At 35.1% G+C, this 18,238-nt stretch overlaps 2 protein-coding genes across 4 annotated transcripts; one reads left to right on the forward strand and one right to left on the reverse strand.

The window, feature by feature from the left end:
- Positions 1-643: 643 nt before the first annotated feature.
- LOC104086939 (ras-related protein RABG3f) lies at positions 644-5,833 on the reverse strand. The gene is made up of 7 exons (XM_009591299.4): positions 5,593-5,833; positions 5,182-5,208; positions 4,926-5,025; positions 2,263-2,409; positions 1,688-1,768; positions 1,355-1,500; positions 644-1,001 (listed from the first exon to the last, which is right to left on the reverse strand). The coding sequence occupies exons 1-7, from the start codon at positions 5,643-5,645 to the stop codon at positions 935-937; spliced, it is 621 nt and encodes a 206-aa protein (XP_009589594.1). The 5' UTR covers positions 5,646-5,833; the 3' UTR covers positions 644-934.
- Positions 5,834-7,308: 1,475 nt separating this feature from the next.
- LOC104086940 (putative proline-rich receptor-like protein kinase PERK6) lies at positions 7,309-12,705 on the forward strand. 3 transcript variants are annotated; one of them, XM_070185581.1, is made up of 10 exons: positions 7,309-7,462; positions 7,810-7,917; positions 7,948-8,692; positions 9,487-10,044; positions 10,550-10,636; positions 10,726-10,796; positions 10,911-10,987; positions 11,185-11,326; positions 11,467-11,628; positions 12,172-12,705. In XM_070185581.1, the coding sequence occupies exons 2-10, from the start codon at positions 7,885-7,887 to the stop codon at positions 12,382-12,384; spliced, it is 2,088 nt and encodes a 695-aa protein (XP_070041682.1). In that variant the 5' UTR covers positions 7,309-7,462; positions 7,810-7,884; the 3' UTR covers positions 12,385-12,705. The 3 variants fall into 3 exon arrangements, with proteins under 3 accessions (XP_070041682.1, XP_009589595.1, XP_033509488.1); XM_009591300.4 differs by having other exon boundaries at positions 7,810-8,692; XM_033653597.2 differs by lacking the exon at positions 7,309-7,462 and adding an exon at positions 7,666-7,707 and having other exon boundaries at positions 7,810-8,692.
- Positions 12,706-18,238: the final 5,533 nt, after the last annotated feature.

Here is an 18,238-nt window from a genome sequence, read left to right on the forward strand (position 1 = left end):
ATCGTTTCCCTTCTTCTATTCTAGTGTATGATGATGGCTGTGATCAGCAAATTTTATTGCTTATTAAAACTGCTTCTCTTGGTGTCTAATGTTTTACACAAAGCCAGTGTACTAATCTTATGGTTAGTGTCTGTACCGTCATCAAACAGTGTTGGGTTCTCTTTAGACTGCCCCTTTGCGGTTTAGGGGTCGTTTGGTACCTGGGATAGGGATAAAGTTTGGGATTAACTTTATCCCATATTTGGTTGGGGGTATTAGCTAATCTGGGAATAACTCACACTATAATGGTGAAATTAGTTATCCCATATAGAAGGTAGGATATCCCACCCTATGGGATATCCCACCATTGTACCAAACAACCCCTTAATGTTTTGTTTTTGCAGACTAGTTTAAATCAACGTTAATCTTGGCTCAACTATTCTCACCTATAGTTAGTACTGAGCCTCCACGCAGCGAAGGACCTGCATTTTGTGTTACTATATTGCTCTTTGTAAATAGCCCTAAAACATATTTGTGGACACCAGTCTCAAGTCCCTAAAGCTGTTGCAACCACTCCAATTATTTCATCATTTGGATATCATATATGATATATGTGAAGCGCATGCTTCGTAAACTAGTATTAGTTCAAGGTAAAGCAAACTAATAAATGAATATGGCCTCTAAAATTATTAGCAAGCAAAAGTTTGCATCAGAGATGCGTACATCCATCCATCAAATCTTAAAGGTTCACCAAAGTAATAACATAAATAGCACCAACGGAGTTCGAGCATTCAAGGAACCAACCAGCTCCCCTTGTAAAGTTAATATACAGGTACAACTTGATAATTTACCGAGAAAAACACACCAAGTGAAGCAAACAATAAAACGAGGGTTAAAAGGAATCCAAATCTTCGCAGCTGCAAGATCTATTATCAGCTCAAAAATGACGAACTGGTTAACACTCGCATCCACCTGTCCTCGGCTGAGTGCTAGCACCAACATCAATGGTGTCGGGCAAGTATCTTCACCGTACAAAAGTTGAGGCAGAGTAAAAAGCAAATTAGTATCATGATTATGGTGAAGATAATAAATTAATAAGTATCTTATACTGAAACTAATTCTAATCGAGTATAAATCTAGCCAAGAAGAGTTGTGATTGGTTCTACAAATCACAGTTCCCACTTTTACCTCCCTAGTTTCCCAAATAATGTGCCACATTCTTTTCAGGTCGTCTCAAACTGATGTGACCCTTTCTTTGGAAGATAGAGATTTTTACCTTTATCTTGAGCAGTAGAATGTACTATTAGAATCTATGGTCAATTACCATAGATACCGGTGAAAAAAAAATAGTATAGATAACGTTCCACCAACTTACATTTCTTCTTCCTCCCCACTCTTCAGGGCATTCTTAGCAATGCATTGGAAAGCCTCATCTACATTGGTGCCTTCCTTGGCTGAAGTCTCAAAGTAGGGAATGTTACCCTTCGAAGCGCACCAGGCCCGAGCCTTTTTCTCAGACACCTAAATAAAGCAGAGCATCTTTCATGAAAGAGAAGAATATAACACCTCCATGGAACTAGTCCTCCAATAGGAACTATAGTAGTCCTATTAGAAGCTTACCAAGAAAATGGAAAGGTGAGAGCAAGGGACAATGAAGGAAAAAGAGGGAAATTTGGACAATATACTATTTGTTGGACCAGAAACTTACCACTCTACTATTTCCACCATCAATATCAACTTTGTTCCCCAGTACAACAAATGGAAAATTTTCTGGATCGGATGGGCTTGCCTGCAGCAAAATTCAATATTCATTCCAGATTACTGAGTAGTTGTCTAAAGAGGAAAAAATAGCTCATAAATGGTCGAGATACCAAAAGGCTAATATCATCATTTTTAACATCAATCTGCATGTAATTTCTAGGCATAAAGATTTAAAAAGAAAAACAGGAAACTGCTGGGCTCCAACAAATACAAGCAGCATAACTCATTTTTAACATCAATCTGCATGTAATTTCTAGGCATAAAGATTTAAAAAGAAAAACAGGAAACTGCTGGGCTCCAACAAATACAAGCAGCATAACAAAAGAAGGGAGAACCACTGCAGCAACTCATGAAAGATGAAGCATAACAAGATCCATGAGGATTGAGGGAAAAGCTCATAATTTCTTCATCTCACCACAGGCAAATAGGGCTAAAAACAGTTAAATGTAAGGAGGTAACAAAGAATAAAAATTATTATAAAACCTGGTGAGCGATCAGTAGAAGCAAACAAAGAAGAAATACCTGAATTAGAAACTCTTCTCTCCAATTGTTTAAGTTTTCAAATGACTTCATTGAATTTACATCATACACAAGGACGCAGCAATCAGCACCACGGTAGAAGGCAACACCAAGACTTTGAAATCTCTCTTGGCCAGCTGTGTCCCAAATCTGGACCCACCAGAAAAACGAAGTTAGAGCAGGAAGCAGACCAGGTTGACCTGTCCGTAATTAAAACATAAAAATTGGTAATACATCCACCCATTGCCTCTCCCAAGTACCAAACCTAATACTTGCAGATGTTTGAAATTATGGCATCATTTTCTAGCTAAAAGTTCATTGAAATTTCTCCAGATATCAGAACTTATATGAACCAAAGAGTAGATCAAAGGAGGAGGAGGAGGAGGAGGAGGAGGAGGAGAGAGAGAGAGAGAGAGAGAGAGAGAGATGAAACGTTGACAAAGCAAGACCTGGACTAGATACACACAGAATACTCTAGGTTGGATATTTTCAGAAATAAAAAAGAAATCTGCAAGGCATTGCTTACTCTATCCTTTTCACTGCAGTGGATCCTCAGACAAAATTGAACCTAACTGAAGAACAGAGATGGGATTACTTGGATAAAGGAGAGAAACACCGTATATCAAATTTAGGTCCTTCTTTTCTATAAATTGGAGAGGGAGGGGGGGGGGGGGGGGGGTTTCAGGTAAGCTATTGTGATATTTGATGTAGTTGAATGAGGAAAACATATTGGGAGTGAAGACATAGTATGGCCCACTTCTCTGTTGCTGTTAAGTCCTCCATGTTTCCTGTTTATACATCATAGATTGAGATTTGACTTGTTTGGTCAAACTAATGTTCTCCTATACCAACCCCCCTCCCCCCCCCACACAAAAAAAAAAAAAAAAATCAGTTCTTCCCATTGCCAGCTCAGACTATTACCTTGTCAAGACCTCATAAACATTTAAGAATAATCGTGTCTGGTATCATTCGGGAAGGGCAGTTCAACTATAAAAGCTAAAACACAAGGTAAAAGAGAGTGGAAGGTGAAACATCAAGAAAGAAATTGAGACCAAGCATTGATGGAAGGTGAAACATCAAGAAAGAAATTGAGACCAAGCATTGAGAAACTTGTATGTTTATGTGAACTTGCACTAGTTACCTTTCATTGGCGGAACTTGCAAATGGTCACTAATTAAATAGCCATGAGAATGCCCGTCAATGCAAATTATGGACTCCCATCTCAGAAAAATGCTTAGTTATGGACTTGCGATTATTTAAAAAAATAGGGGACAGAGGAAGCATCATTCTTGAGAGAAATCATGCTCTTGTGAAACATTTAAACCTAATCCATCAACGATACGTGCTTAATAACCAAAAAAGCCCATCACTGACACAATATCATCTGCCACATGCACAGAGTATTTCTAGAAGATCAGTGCATACAGATTACTACTATCTTCTTATATCCAAAAGAAATGCCCTAACTTAGAAAACAGCTTAGTCCATGATGTAAACCATCCACTTAACTAAACTCTACTACATTGCGTTATAACCCAGTCACTCATCCAAAGTAAGATAAAGTCCTATATGGGAACTTTTTGCCACAGGGAGTGGAGTCATTGCTATACCTACACATATATTAATAGAGATAAATGGGCCCCAGATCACACTTAAGAGACCAGCATTTTTTAAAACTGAGAAATCCCCGAGATTCAGTTGCGTATCATTCGAAACTCGATGAATAATGGGGATGCCCCTTTCCCCTTCTCTATTTAAGAAACCAAAATTTGACTCACAAATTTTCTTTTCCAGTGGTTGGCTAAGAGAATTTATACGTATGCCATTTACCAAGTCACCAATTAACCTCCCTTTCCTCTTGTTCCCCCCCCCCCCCCCTTTTGTAGCTTTCTAGCGAAGATGTTAAAAGATGACTTCTGTTTTCTTGATGTTGCAACCCATCAAATCGATAATAAAAGTAACAACAGCTCAAGCAGAAGAATTCAAGGATAATAATGCTGAAATATGGATGTATATACTTGTATCCTTATTTCAAGATATTTAAAAAGGATAAAATCCTATTGGTCAACTCAGAAAGCAATTCCATTCCAGTTCCTACGTTCTAAACTCCTACTTAGTAAACAGCAGAAGTCATTATCGTCCTCTATTAGAGCAAACAAGCCATCCTAAGAGGCCAAACACTATCTTTTCAATCTCTAATTCTGTGGCCGAAAAATTGACAGTATCCGTATAGGAAGTAAAGGGAGAGGCATATGGTAGCAACTAGAATGCACCATTAATGAATTTGGTCGCCACATCTTCAACTAATTGACAATGTCACATCTCAAGAAACTGGTGGTAATCAACCAATATCAAGTCTATATCTTTAGTAACAACTAATAACTTCAACATCATGATATTTACTATATTTCAAAATTTCATTATTCCCCGACTGGAACTTCACTAGATTTTTTTTATGGGTCTGGAATGTCACAAGATTAGCATTATTGATCATAATCTTTTTGATATCTACTGTCTCTATTCCTCCCTCAATCTTGAGTTGTTAGAAGGAATCACTGATGAGTAAAGGAATATAGAAGACCTAGGCAGTGAAAATTTGATATGGAAAATCATGACTTGGTGGATTTATATGCCAATAGACAGCAATAAGACACCATATGACAAACCTGTAATGTAAAGAGCCGATCTTCAAACTGCACTTCCTTTGTCAAGAAATCAGCCCCAATAGTTGCTTTGTACTGATTGCTGAACTTTTTATTTACATATCTATAAAGAATCATTTAAGGCAGACAATTCGGCAATTCAACTATAAGGTACAATCACATCTGAAAAGTGAATCGAGCCGTTTCTTAGTAATCTTGAACTTGTTATTAATTGAACAAACTCTAAGAAAAAATTAGGTAACAGAGCTTTCGAGGATACTGATTCATCAACGACGTCTTCCCAACCCTGCAAAACACAAAGAGAAGTGATTTATGGTCATATAATGAAATTTCAGCAACTTGCGGAACTTAGATCACGATAAATCAAATAATAAATCAACTCAGCCTCAATTGTCAACTAGATAGACACTATTGCATGAATGAATTTATGAATCCGATGTAACGATTCCGCTCTATCCCAAACTTAGATCACGATAATAAAAAATTCAAATTAAAATTCAAAAAACAATCTATTAACATGCTAATGATAACTTAATAATTGGCAAAATAAACATTTAGTGCGCTGACTCATGCGTTACTGAACCCTAGAATACAACGAATAGGAGAAAGCTGAAATATTTAGAATCTAAATTTGACAAAAAAAAAAAGTGTGATGTAGGAGAGAACTTACCCGCTATCACCGAGGATGATGACTTTCAAAAGAGTTCGCCGGCGTGAAGGCATATTCGGCGGACTTCGATCTGACGAAACGAGACTAAATTCAGAAAACTCCGCGCCTGTGTGTGTGTGTGTGTGTGGCGTGAGGAACACAGACAGTTGGCAATTTTAGACGTTTCTAGTAGAATTGATGATTGATGCCCAGTAGTTGTTATTGAGCATAATTGAGCATAATATGTACTACTCCCTTAGCTGGACTCGACAGTCAACCGACCTTTTCTACGCCTGCTTTTTTGGGCTTCGATCGGGTCTGTCGGGTCGGGTCGAGTTTGGGCTCAGTATTTTTGAATGATGATTCCTATACTCAATCATTAATGCTTTTGTAAATTCAAATTTCGGATAAAGGTACTAATCTTTACGAATCTCTTGAAATCATTATAATTCTTAACTTATGTTTCAAAAGATTATTTTTGAAGGATGATTCCTATAGATGCTCAATCAATAATGCTTTCATAACTTGAAATTTTGGATAAAGGTAATATTTACGAATCTTTTGAAATCATTATAATTCTTAACTTATATTTCAAAAGACTTAGTTCAATTTTTTGTTTCGAAAAATATAAATTATAAAAAAAATTAAAAACATTATTACTGTTAATTTTTGTAATGACAAGTTCTAATATTGGATGATAAGCCACATGAGCAATGTTGGATCTATGTGTTGAGTTATGGGTGCTTGAGCACCCATTACTTTTGGAACCACACTAATATCTCTATAGAAAAATTAGTAATTCATACAAATATATTAGTGGAGTACCTAGTCTCGGTATTAATTTCAAGATTAAAAATAGTTAATTTCACATTATTTAAAAATTTTGAATATGTCACTGCATCTGAGGTTGTTTTTGGTCTAGTTAGAAAGCTTACAATACATATCTCTGATTGCAGTTTTCTTTTTGATGTCGGAGGCTTGATGCGGTAGAACACATATTTCGGGAAGGCAATTATGTTGCAAATGCACTGGCTAAATATGGAAGAAATTTGACCCTAGCTATTGCGGAAATGAACAACACTATATTCCGGGAAACATCTCCAAAATTCATTTTAAATGCTTTCAATAAAAACAAATCGAAAAAGGTTGCTATGTGATCTCTATCCATAGGTTGTAATAACTAAAATTCTGTTTTTTCTCCTTCTAGTAATGAAGTATTCCTTTCTTTAGAAAAAAAAATAAAAAATAGAAAGCTTAGGTGGTATTATCGTGTGAAGTAAAACTTTAAAAGTAAAGTAATCATTTAAGGTGTATCTCTAGTAAATGACTTGAAACTAGTATAGACTCTCGGCTCCCTCCCTCCAAGAACTCTTCACCTTGTTTTTGGGGTGATTCGAATTCGCAACCTCTTGGTTAAAAGTGAAGGGTGATCCCCACTAGAGTAACCCACTTCTTATTGGTAAATGACTTGAAACTGATTTTATTAATTCTAACTATGTATGTGGTTGACAATTTGCATGGAACAGTAGAGCGAAAGAAGTGGAAAGAAAGTCACATGTGCGGTAAAATTACTTAGATCAAAAACCGTATAATTAAATGAGTGAAAATATGGTTGTTCATTTAATTTGACAAATAAGAATACATAGTCAATGCTATTTAGATCGTATTCAAGGTCTTTTCATAAAAATTAGCCTTATAATTAATGAAATATATATGCATTAACTAAAATGTATTGATTTTTATGTTCAAATGTTTAGTAATTAGTTCCCTCATTTTAGGAGGAGTATGAGGATGGAAAAGCAGCTCTTAGTTTCTCCGTAAAAATTATTACTCCATGCAACATGTTTTTACTCTTCTTCCTTTGAGAATCCTCACTGCCCTTCTCCTAAAGGTATTCACATTTTCTCCTCATCTCATCTCTCTTTTTTCTTCTTCAAAATTTCATATATTTAATCTTTGTTTTTTTAAATACAATATCATCTTTTTATATCATTTTTGTGATACAATGACATGAAGTATCGATTCTGTATTGTAATAATTTTCATTTTTATGAAAGAAATGATAATGTTTCAATAATGGAATCTCATTGAGTATCGTTAGTTTCACGTTTTATTGTTATTGAGATCATTCAGTATGGTTAGTTTCATGTGTTTTTTTTTTGGGTTAAGTACTCTTATGATTTCTTGAATGATGATTGATAATTGTTTACTAAAGTAAAATTTATTTTGGAATGAACAGGGATCAATACTTGGGAGATCGGCAGAATTTGCGTAACTTGTTCTAACGCAGATTGTGACAAAGACTTTTATTAAAATGTCTTCGTCATCATCTGAGGAATCTCCACCGTCAGATTCTTCATCTTCAAATTCACCACCATCAGATTCATCATCTTCAAATTCACCACCATCTTCCTCATCATCTCCACCAAATAATTCAAATTCTCAATCTTCTCCTTCTAAAAATAATTCATCATCTGGAAACGACAATAGCTCCTCTTCTTCCGGTGATAACAATAATAATAACAATAACAATAACAATAATAACACAAACTCTCAATCTCCTCCTTCTAACGGTAACAACAATAATAATAATAATAATTCAAACTCTCAATCTCCTCCTTCTAACAATAACATCGATAATAATAATAATAATAATTCAAACTCTCAATCTCCTCCTAACAATGACTCTTCGTCTGGAAAAGATAATAATTCCTCTTCAAACAATAACAACAACAGTAATAACAACAATAATAACATTGATAACAACAATAACAACAATAATAATCATAATAACAATTCTGACAACAAGTCACTGCCTCCACCAAAATCATCGGATTCATCAAAAGGAGGTTCATCGGCTCATTCGCCGCCACCTCCGTCGCCGCCACCCCCTCCACCATCACATAATTCTCCTAACTCTAGATCTCTTGCCCCTCCAAAGCATCCCTCAACAAAGTCAGATGCTAAAGATAACAAAACAGCACTAAGGGTAGGAGTTGCTGCTGGAGCAGGACTATTGTTTCTTGTTATGATAGTTTTCCTCATATCTTGTTGCAAACGAAAAAAGAAAAGGAAGCATGCTCAAATTGGCTACTACAGAGACAATTCTCACGGAGCCATGAGTATAGATCTTACTTTATTTTTTTTTGTTATCTTAATTAATTGTGTGCTTTCGACATAATATATTGCCTTAAGGAAAATAACACTTCATACATTGGTAAAAAGATCTAAAAGTGCAATTACTGAACACCAATTTGGTTTATTAGTACACAAGCACAACATGTAAGATGAAAAATTGGCTCTTGTTCTTTCATTTTTTTGCGTTCTCTGCTTTGCCCTACTTTTTATTTGGTTGTATCATATTAGATGAATTAATTCTTCCATCCCAAATTCAACATCTTGTTCACTTTTGAATGTCAACCCATTTATCCTTGATCAATAATGTTTGTGTACATCTGTGATATTTTTAAAATGTAAAATTTTATATTGCCTTACTTTTCGGGTAAATTTTACATATCCAAATTACTGTAAATCATTTTGTGATTCTTGTCACCTTACTTAAAATAACATCTTTTTTAGAGTCCAACGTTGAAAATGGAAGTGAAAAATTAACTTTTTAATCCACTTTTTTCTTAGAAATTACTTGTGCATTATGTATATGTTTAATAATAGGCTGGTTCAGCCTATTATTAAGAGTTACAATTTTAATTGAAACTAGCTTATGTTAACGATGTTTAATTAAAATTAAACACTTTCAATACAATTGATAATAGTGCTTGTCCACAATGCTACCTCCAAAATTCAGGCAATCACTTTTTTAATGATATCACGACTTTAAGTCTTCTTCTTGTTGCTGTTCTTCTATATTCATATTTCTTTCTTTATCAATTTCTAACGTTAATTATGTAATTTACAGACAGTCATCACTACTATAATAACAGTGGACAACATGGGAACAATTGGCAGAATAACAACAAACTCCAATCTACTGATCAGTTTGGCAAAATGCCTCCTAGTGCACAAGTAAGCTCAGAACACAGTTGGCCAATTGCGCCGCCGCCGCCGCCACCAATGATGAGTAGTAGTGAAATGAGCTCCGCAGCTTTCTCTGGTCCACATCAACCTCCTTTGCCACCTCCACATCCAGCAATGGCTCTTGGTTTTAACCAAAGCAGTTTTACTTATGATGATTTAGCAGCTGCAACTGGAGGATTTGCTAAGGCTAATCTTTTAGGACAAGGTGGTTTTGGATATGTACATAAAGGTGTGTTACCTAATGGTAAAGAGATTGCTGTTAAAAGTTTAAAAGCTAATAGTGGACAAGGTGAAAGAGAGTTTCAAGCAGAGGTTGAAATTATAAGTCGTGTACATCATCGTCATCTCGTGTCTTTGGTTGGATATTGTAGTGCTGGCTCGCAAAGGATGCTTGTTTATGAATTTGTTGCTAATAACACTCTTGAATATCACCTCCATGGTATGTATGCTTTGTTAATTTGCAAAACACTCGAACTGTAGAAGTTTTTCAGTGTATTTGATACCACAAAAGTTGTTTTCAAAAAGAAAAAAAAAATCAAAGAAAATGACTTATGTTTATGGAAAAATAATTTCCTGATTGGACAGTAGAAACTATTTTTAGGGAAAAAAATTTACTATTAAAAATTGATAAAATATTAGTATTGTTTTTAAAATGAATTTTAGGGTATTAAAGTAGAATATAAGAAGTTTTTCACAGTTAAGTTAATTGAAGGAAAATGTCTTCCATGCACCCAAAAATGAGGAAAGTCATTTTTCATGTTTGGTGGAAAATGTTTTCATAAAAAATATTTTCTACCAAAAAATGACTTACTTTAAGGAAAATATTTTTCAAAAAAAAAAAAAATAGTTTCATCATTACCAAACACACCCATTAAGTTTAAATACCTTTTGTAATTGTTATTTCCTGTTTGGAATTTATCTCATATTTCCTTTATTTCTTTTAGGATCTGGTCGTCCTCCTATGGACTTCAATACAAGGCACAAAATTGCATTAGGATCTGCAAAAGGCTTTGCTTATCTTCATGAAGATTGTAATTAAACTTCAACTTTTTTCTTATTTTTCACCTTTACTATTGAATTATTTTTGTATTTTCATATCTAAGTACTCTTTAATTTGCAGGCCACCCTAAAATTATTCATAGGGACATTAAAGCTGCAAATATTCTATTGGACGAAAATTTCGAAGCCAAGGTATTTCTATCTTAGAAAGAAAACACCATGAAATATCTATCAAACGGGGAATTTCCTTTCACTTGGATACACAAGTAATTTCATTATCACTATTCTAATAATCTTTTTCATTAGGTGGCTGATTTTGGATTAGCTAAGCTTTCGTCTGACACCAATACTCATGTATCCACCCGTATCATGGGAACTTTTGGGTGAGTATCCTAAAATATTTATTAAAATGTCATCTATTATTTCTTTTTAATTTTCTTTTTTGCTATCATATATTGTCGTTAAACAAAACAGAATTCAAGTACTACAAAATTGAAATTGCTTACTTTTGCATCATGTCTTAGTGGGTTTAATTAAAATGAAATAATGAAGTGAAATTGTTTGTATGGATAATTAACAGGTACTTAGCACCAGAGTATGCTTCAAGTGGCAAACTCACTGAGAAATCTGATGTCTATTCGTATGGAGTTATGCTTTTGGAACTTATAACTGGACGTCGTCCAATAGATATGGATGGTGACGATGATACCTTAGTTGAATGGGTAATTCTCAATATTGTTTGATACTACAAGATATATCGTCTACATAATTTATGATATAATCTATATATAAGTAGACAACAGGACATCATTTAATTTGTATTAAATAATTTCTCATTCCCTTTTTGATAATTTATATGCAGGCAAGGCCTATTCTCATTCGTGCAACAGAGGGTGGAGATTATGATGAATTAATAGATCCACGTTTGGAGGGGAAATTTGATGCACAACAGATGTTATGTATGGTGGCATGTGCTGCTGCATCAATCAGGCATTCTGCTAAAAGACGTCCAAAAATGAGTCAGGTTAGTTTTCTCTCTCTCTCGTGGTCAATGACACAATGTTGTATACAACATCTCTTATATACACTAAAAAGGTAACAAAGTTAGTCTGATGAGAATGTTCCAAGACTTAAATGTTATGGGTTCAACAGTTAAAGTCTCGTTTGATACGAGGGATAAGAGATAATTAATTCTTAGATTAAATTTGAGACGAGTTTATCTCACGTTTGGTTGAGATAAAATCGTTATATAACTAATCCCGAAATTAGTTATCCCAAGGTTGTAGTGTTTTTTAACTCCTATGGAAGGGTGGGATAATAATTTCGGGATAACTAATCTCGGGATAATTAATTCTTGGATAACTTGTTTCCCAACCAAACGATTCCTGAGGGTTTTAACTTTGAACCTATTATATTTTTAAAATCATAGGTTCATATCTACTATTTATTGTCATTTTAATAAATTTTTACATAAATTGTATTTCGCGTGAAAAGTATTGGGTTCAGACGATCAACCCGGTACCATATGTTTTGAAAAATATTGATGAATGAATTACGTTACATACAGATTGTGCGTGCTTTAGAAGATGATGTTACTTTGGACGATTTAAATGAGGGAGGAAAACTTGGGCATAGTGCAACTCTTAGCTCAGGTGGAAGCTCTGAACATGATGGAGGTTCATATGACATAAGAAAATTCAGAAAATCCAGCATGTCGAGTCAAGAATATTCAAGCAGTGAAAATGGTGAATCTCGTGAATTTCGCCAAAGCAAGAAGTGAATTATAAATGGGGGTTACTACTTACTTCAACTTTCCATGTAATTATAAATTTCATTTGTTTATGTATAATTACTAAATTATAGACACAACACACAATCATTGAGCAATTTGAACTTGATCAGAAAGATGCTTTAGGTACTTAAGATTGGTCTCTTTGGTGGAATAATAATGTTCTTCTATCACGAAGCGTAGGCGATTGCAATTTTGTGTCTGGATTTCTTTTTGTGAGTTAGTCATCTTGTTTTGTTAAAAGTGAAAACAATTAATGTGCATTGGTTTGCACAATACATTTTGATACAATTTAATTTGCATCCTTGGCTATATGTATTTGGCATTTTATATTTGCATCTTAATTTTGTTTCACGATTTTCAATAAGAAAATTAGCTGAGCTCATTTCCTATACTGGAAAATTCTACGTACTTAAAGGTGGCTTGCATCTCTATTAGAGATTCGATTTAATTGATTTTGTTATAATTGAAAAGGCAAATTGTCAAATAAAAAAGGTGTAAATAGCCAAGTAAATAAGAAAGTCAGGTTTTTACAATTAAACCAAGTTTGAAAGCAAAGATTAGATAACGCAAATTGGTATTAAATCAAGTTTGAATACAACGTTTGGATAGATTGTATTGTTTGCTATTGTCAAATAATATTTTGTTGTTTGGTTTGACTGTATCGTACTTGTGAATACCTAATTTTTGTACTATTTTAACACCTCCTGAAGTCATTAGTATTTTGTTACTTTAATTACTTTTTCCAATTTTTGTGTCTTTGATTGCATATTTCCTATCATAAAAATACCAAAAAATAGTTCTTTCTTAATTTGTGCATTTTAGGAATTAACTAACTATTCGATTGGTGAATTAATCTAGTTAATTGATCATTTGAATAAGTTACTTAATTAATTTATTTGTTTGTGTAAATTTAATTTAATAAGTAGGATTAAGAAAGAAATTGGGCCAAATTTGAAAGAGAAAGTGACCAAAAGTACAAGATAAGGGGCTGCCCTTGAAAGGGTCTGAAACGACATAGTTTTGCCTTGTATTTCTCCATAGCTTTGTTTTGGACTCTTTAATGGAGGTTATTGCTCCATTCGTCGCATTTATATGGCGTTTAATTGTACAATGAGTTTATTAAGGAAAAAAGAAAGAATTTTAACAGATACAAAAAACAAAACAAAACAAAAAAAAACCTTTCACTACTAGAAAATTGTCAAATTTTGTCCACCAAAACCGACCGAAATCGGTCGGAAATAAAGAAAAAGCGACCGATTTCCGACCGCTTTTAATTAGTCGGAAAAATAATGGCCGCTAAGATGTTGCGACCGCCTTCGGTCGCAATTTTCTGACCGAAGTCGGTCGGTTAATTCAACGCTTTGACTGACAACAAAAATAAATATACCGACCGAAGTCGGTCGATATTATTTAAATTATTTTTTATTTATTTTTCAAACTAGCGACCGACATCGGTAGGAAATATAAATATATAATAATTTTGTATTTATTTGTAAATTGTAGCAAACCGACTGAAATCGGTCGGTATACTAAAAAATAAATAAATAAAAAAGTAATTTCCGACTGACTTCGGTCGAAAATTTAAAAAATCTGCAGATTTCAAATTGAAATTACTGACCGACTTCGGTCGGAAATTTTAAATTTCTGGAAAATAATATGAGTTTTCCGACCAAAATCGGTTGGTTTTCTAGGTAAAAACCTAGCAGAATATGCCTGCTTTTAAACTACACCACCAGCCAATTACAACCAATATTCATCCTATAATGGCAGCATTACATTGATGACATTCAACCACAATTAACCACCAACAACAATAATTAACCAACAACAACCACAACAATAATTAACCAACAACAACGCTAATAACAACCACAACAACAACAACAACGCCAACCACAACAACAACTATACAAATGTTCAATAACAAAATAATATCAACAATACAATCATCTTTCAAAACTATTCCCAACTAAATATTCATGTCACGACCCCAAATTCCCGCTGTAGGATGTCGTGATGGCACCTAGTCTCTAAGACTAGGTAAGCCTATCAATGCGGAATTTTAATCCGAAATAAATAAACTACAATTCAAACAATTTTAACTCCCAAAACCCGGTAAAAATAAGTCATAAGCTTCTAAAAATTTATTCTATATGTTTCTATACATCAGAGTCTAAAGCAAATAAGGAAGACAACATAGTAAGATAGAAGGAGACTTCGGAGTTTACGGTCGCTGGCAGATATACCTCGAAGTCTCCTCGTACAGCTAGTTTACTGATGCCTGGTCTGATAAGGTATACCTGAATCTGCATAAAAAAATATGCAAAAGCGTAGTATGAGTACACCACAGCGGTACCCAGTAAGTGCCAAGCCTAACCTCAGTAGAGTAGTAACGAGATCATGTTAGGCCCTACTAGAAAATATTAATAAATGGCATGGTAAAATATTTCAAAATATAATAAAATAAAGTGATAATAGAAATTGAATCAAGTAGTATGTCACATTTAATTACATCAAATAAATGGCAATCAATATCTCGTGGAAACAAAGCAAAATTTTCTTTCAACTTCAAGAAAATCACAACAAATAATCAAGGCAACTGCGGTCATAAATCAATATCAACAAGGGCACTCCCGAGGTACCGCCTCGTAGTCCCAAATCATAAATAAATTCACAATATCTCATTTTCTTATCTCACCGCTGGAGCCTTCACAATTTATTTGAAAGAAAAAAAAAATTACCGAAATAGAATCCCGTGTTTTAGCTATCCTTATCTCACCGCATGACTTCTAGTAATTTCTCCTACTAGCCACGCGTATCAAGCCACCTTTATCTCACCGCATGTGTTTCAATACCCAGACCTTATACCACCGCATGCGTATAAATATCACAATATATCACAATTTGCACCTCAAGTGTTCAAATAATTTAACTTGCCAAAATAATTCAACAACAATATTTTTTCACAATAAAAAGCTCACGGCTCATGCCAAAATAAATCATCAATACTATTTTTCCACAATAAAGAGCTCACGGCTCCATCACAATGAGTACGAAAATCTTACAAATATATTCAGAAAAAATAATATTTAAAAATCTTTAATACGTTGCTTAAATATTAAATTTAAAAATGTCAAATACTTCATATTAATAATATTTAATTTAAAGAAAATAAACCTTCAAATAATGCACAGAATAAAATAAACCAAGTTTCAACTAAACAGGTAAAACAATTAGCAGGAAAAGGTCAAACAAATTTAAGGTATATATTTCAGATCAATGATGAAGAATATAACAAGATAAAATAATTTAATAAATGCGCAACAATGATCTACACAATTTAAAAATATAATCTTTCACATGTAGCCCGTGTACACACTCGTCACCTAGTGTACACGACTTTCAACACATTTCAATAATCACATCAATACCAATCCTATGGGAAATTTTTCTCACACAAGGTTACACAAGTCACTTACCTCGACTTGCTCCAATTTAACCAAGCAGTATGCCTTTTTCTCGATTTTCCGACTCTGATCGACTTACACAAAAATTTCAAAATTCGTTTTTATGAGATTTCTAAATTTTTTCCAAATTTACATCTCAATACACTAATTAAATGGTGAAAATAATGATATATTCATGTAAATAGACTAAATCCGAGTTAGAATCACTTACTCAAATATTTTTCCTTGAAAATCTGTCAAAAATCGCTTCTCCTCAAGCTCAAGTTCGTCAAAAATGACAAATGGGACGAAATCCCCTCTTTTATAAATTTGCCCAAGCAGCCTTCGGAACTGGGCCTCGATCGTGGCTTAGATCATGGCCCTCGAGTCTAGGCCTCGATCGTGGCTTCGATCACAGGCTCGAGCCGGGGCCTTCGGTCATGGCATCGAGCCTGAGCCTTCGATCATGGCTCTCAAGCCTGCCTTCGATCATGGCTCTCGAGCCTGTCTTTGATCATGGCTCTCGAGCCTACCTTCGATTATGGCTCTCGAGCCTGTCTTTGATCATGGCTCTCGAGCCTGCTTTCGATTTCTGGGTTAATTTTTTGGACTCGATTTCTGACCTTCGATTTTTTGGGGGCTCGACTTCTGGGCTCGATTGCTCAGCAGAAGAAAAATTGCAGCAGCTGTTTAAGTCCCATTTTTTATTCGTTAACCATCCGAAACTCACCCGAGGCCCTCGGGACCTCAACCAAATACACCAACAAGTCCTAAAACATCATACGAACTTATTTGAAACCTCAAATCACATAAAACGGCGCTAAAATCACGAATCATGCTCCAATTCAAGCTTAATGAAACTTAGAATTCCCAATTTCTAAATTCGATGTCAAAACCTATCGAATCAAGTCATAAATGACATAACGGAGCTGTGAAAATTTTCAGAACTGGATTCTGACCCCGATATCAAAAAATCAACTCCCCGGTCAAACTTCCAAACTTTAAATTTCTATTTTAGCCATTTCAATCCTAATTTCACTACGGACTTCCAAATAAAATTCTGATCACGCTCCTAAGTCCAAAATCACCATACGGAGCTATTAGAATCATCAAAATTCTATTCTGAGGTCGTTTGCACATAATTCGACATCCTGTCACTATTTGAACTTAAACTTTTAATTTTTCATCAAAATTCCACATCTCGAGCTAGGGACCTCGGAATTTGATTCTGGGCATACGCCCAAGTCCCAAATCACGATACGGACCTACCGGAACTCTCAAAATACTGATCCGAGTATGTTTGCTCAAATCTTTACTGACTGTGCACACAAGTCGAGTAATGATAAATAGTGTTTTTCGAGGTCTTAGAATACATAATTAATTATTAACTTTAAAGATGACATTTTGGGTCATCACATTCTACACCTCTAAAACAAACGTTCGTCCTCTAACGAGGTTAGAAAAAGTACTTGATCTGGTGAATAAGTGTGGATAACAGCTGCGCATATCATGCTCGGTCTCCCAAGTCGCCTCCTCTACCGGATGACCCCTCCACTGAACCTTTACGGAAGCAATATTCTTTGACCTCAGCTTTCGAACCTGTCTATCTAAAATTGCCACTGGTTCCTCAACATAAGATATATCCTTGTCCAACTGAACCGAACTGAAGTCTAACATATGAGACGGATCGCCGTGATATTTCCGAAGCATAGAAACATGGAATACTGGATGAACTGCAGAGAGGCTAGGTGGTAGTGCAAGTCTGTAAACCACCTCTCCAACTCTCTCAAGAATCTCAAAAGGCCCAATATACCTAGGGCTCAACTTGCCCTTCTTCCCGACCCTCATCACACCATTCATAGGCGAAACTCGAAGCAATACTCGCTCACCAAACATGAATGCAACATCGCGAACCTTCCGATCTGCATAACTCTTCTGTCTAGATTGGGTTGTACGAAGTCGATTCTAAATCAACTTAACCTTTTCCAAGGCATCCTGAACCAAGTCTGTACCCAATAGTCTAGCCTCGCCCAGTTCGAACCAACCCACTAGAGACCGGCACCGCCTACCATACACGGCCTCATACGGAGCCATCTGAATGCTTGTCTGGTAACTATTGTTGTAATCAAACTCCGAAAGTGGTAAGAACTTATCCCAAGCACCCCTAAAATCTATCACACACGCACGAAGCATATCCTCCAGTATCTGAATAGTGCGTTCGAACTGCCCGTCCGTCTGAGGGTGAAATATTGTACTCAACTCTACCCGAGTACCTAACTCACGCTGTACTACCCTCCAGAATCATGATGTAAAATGCGTACCCCGATCAGAGATGATAAATACCAGTACGCCGTGAAGTCTGACAATCTCGCGAATATATACCTGAGCCAGCTTCT

The sequence above is a fragment of the Nicotiana tomentosiformis genome, chromosome 1 (genome assembly GCF_000390325.3).
Source record: "Nicotiana tomentosiformis chromosome 1, ASM39032v3, whole genome shotgun sequence".
Classification (NCBI taxonomy): domain Eukaryota; kingdom Viridiplantae; phylum Streptophyta; class Magnoliopsida; order Solanales; family Solanaceae; genus Nicotiana; species Nicotiana tomentosiformis.

Bases quoted from the DNA above. Each gene is read 5' to 3' on its own strand.
- LOC104086940 (XM_009591300.4), top strand. From the start codon at position 7,885: ATGTCTTCGTCATCATCTGAGGAATCTCCACCGTCAGATTCTTCATCT. The intron at 10,988-11,184 runs GTGAGTATCCTA...GATAATTAACAG, and splicing joins CGTATCATGGGAACTTTTGG to GTACTTAGCACCAGAGTATG. The intron at 11,327-11,466 runs GTAATTCTCAAT...ATTTATATGCAG, and splicing joins ATGATACCTTAGTTGAATGG to GCAAGGCCTATTCTCATTCG.
- LOC104086939 (XM_009591299.4), bottom strand. From the start codon at position 5,645: ATGCCTTCACGCCGGCGAACTCTTTTGAAAGTCATCATCCTCGGTGAT. The intron at 1,501-1,687 runs GTAAGTTTCTGG...TGCTTTATTTAG, and splicing joins ATGGTGGAAATAGTAGAGTG to GTGTCTGAGAAAAAGGCTCG. The intron at 1,002-1,354 runs GTAAGTTGGTGG...TGTACGGTGAAG, and splicing joins AGTGGGGAGGAAGAAGAAAT to ATACTTGCCCGACACCATTG.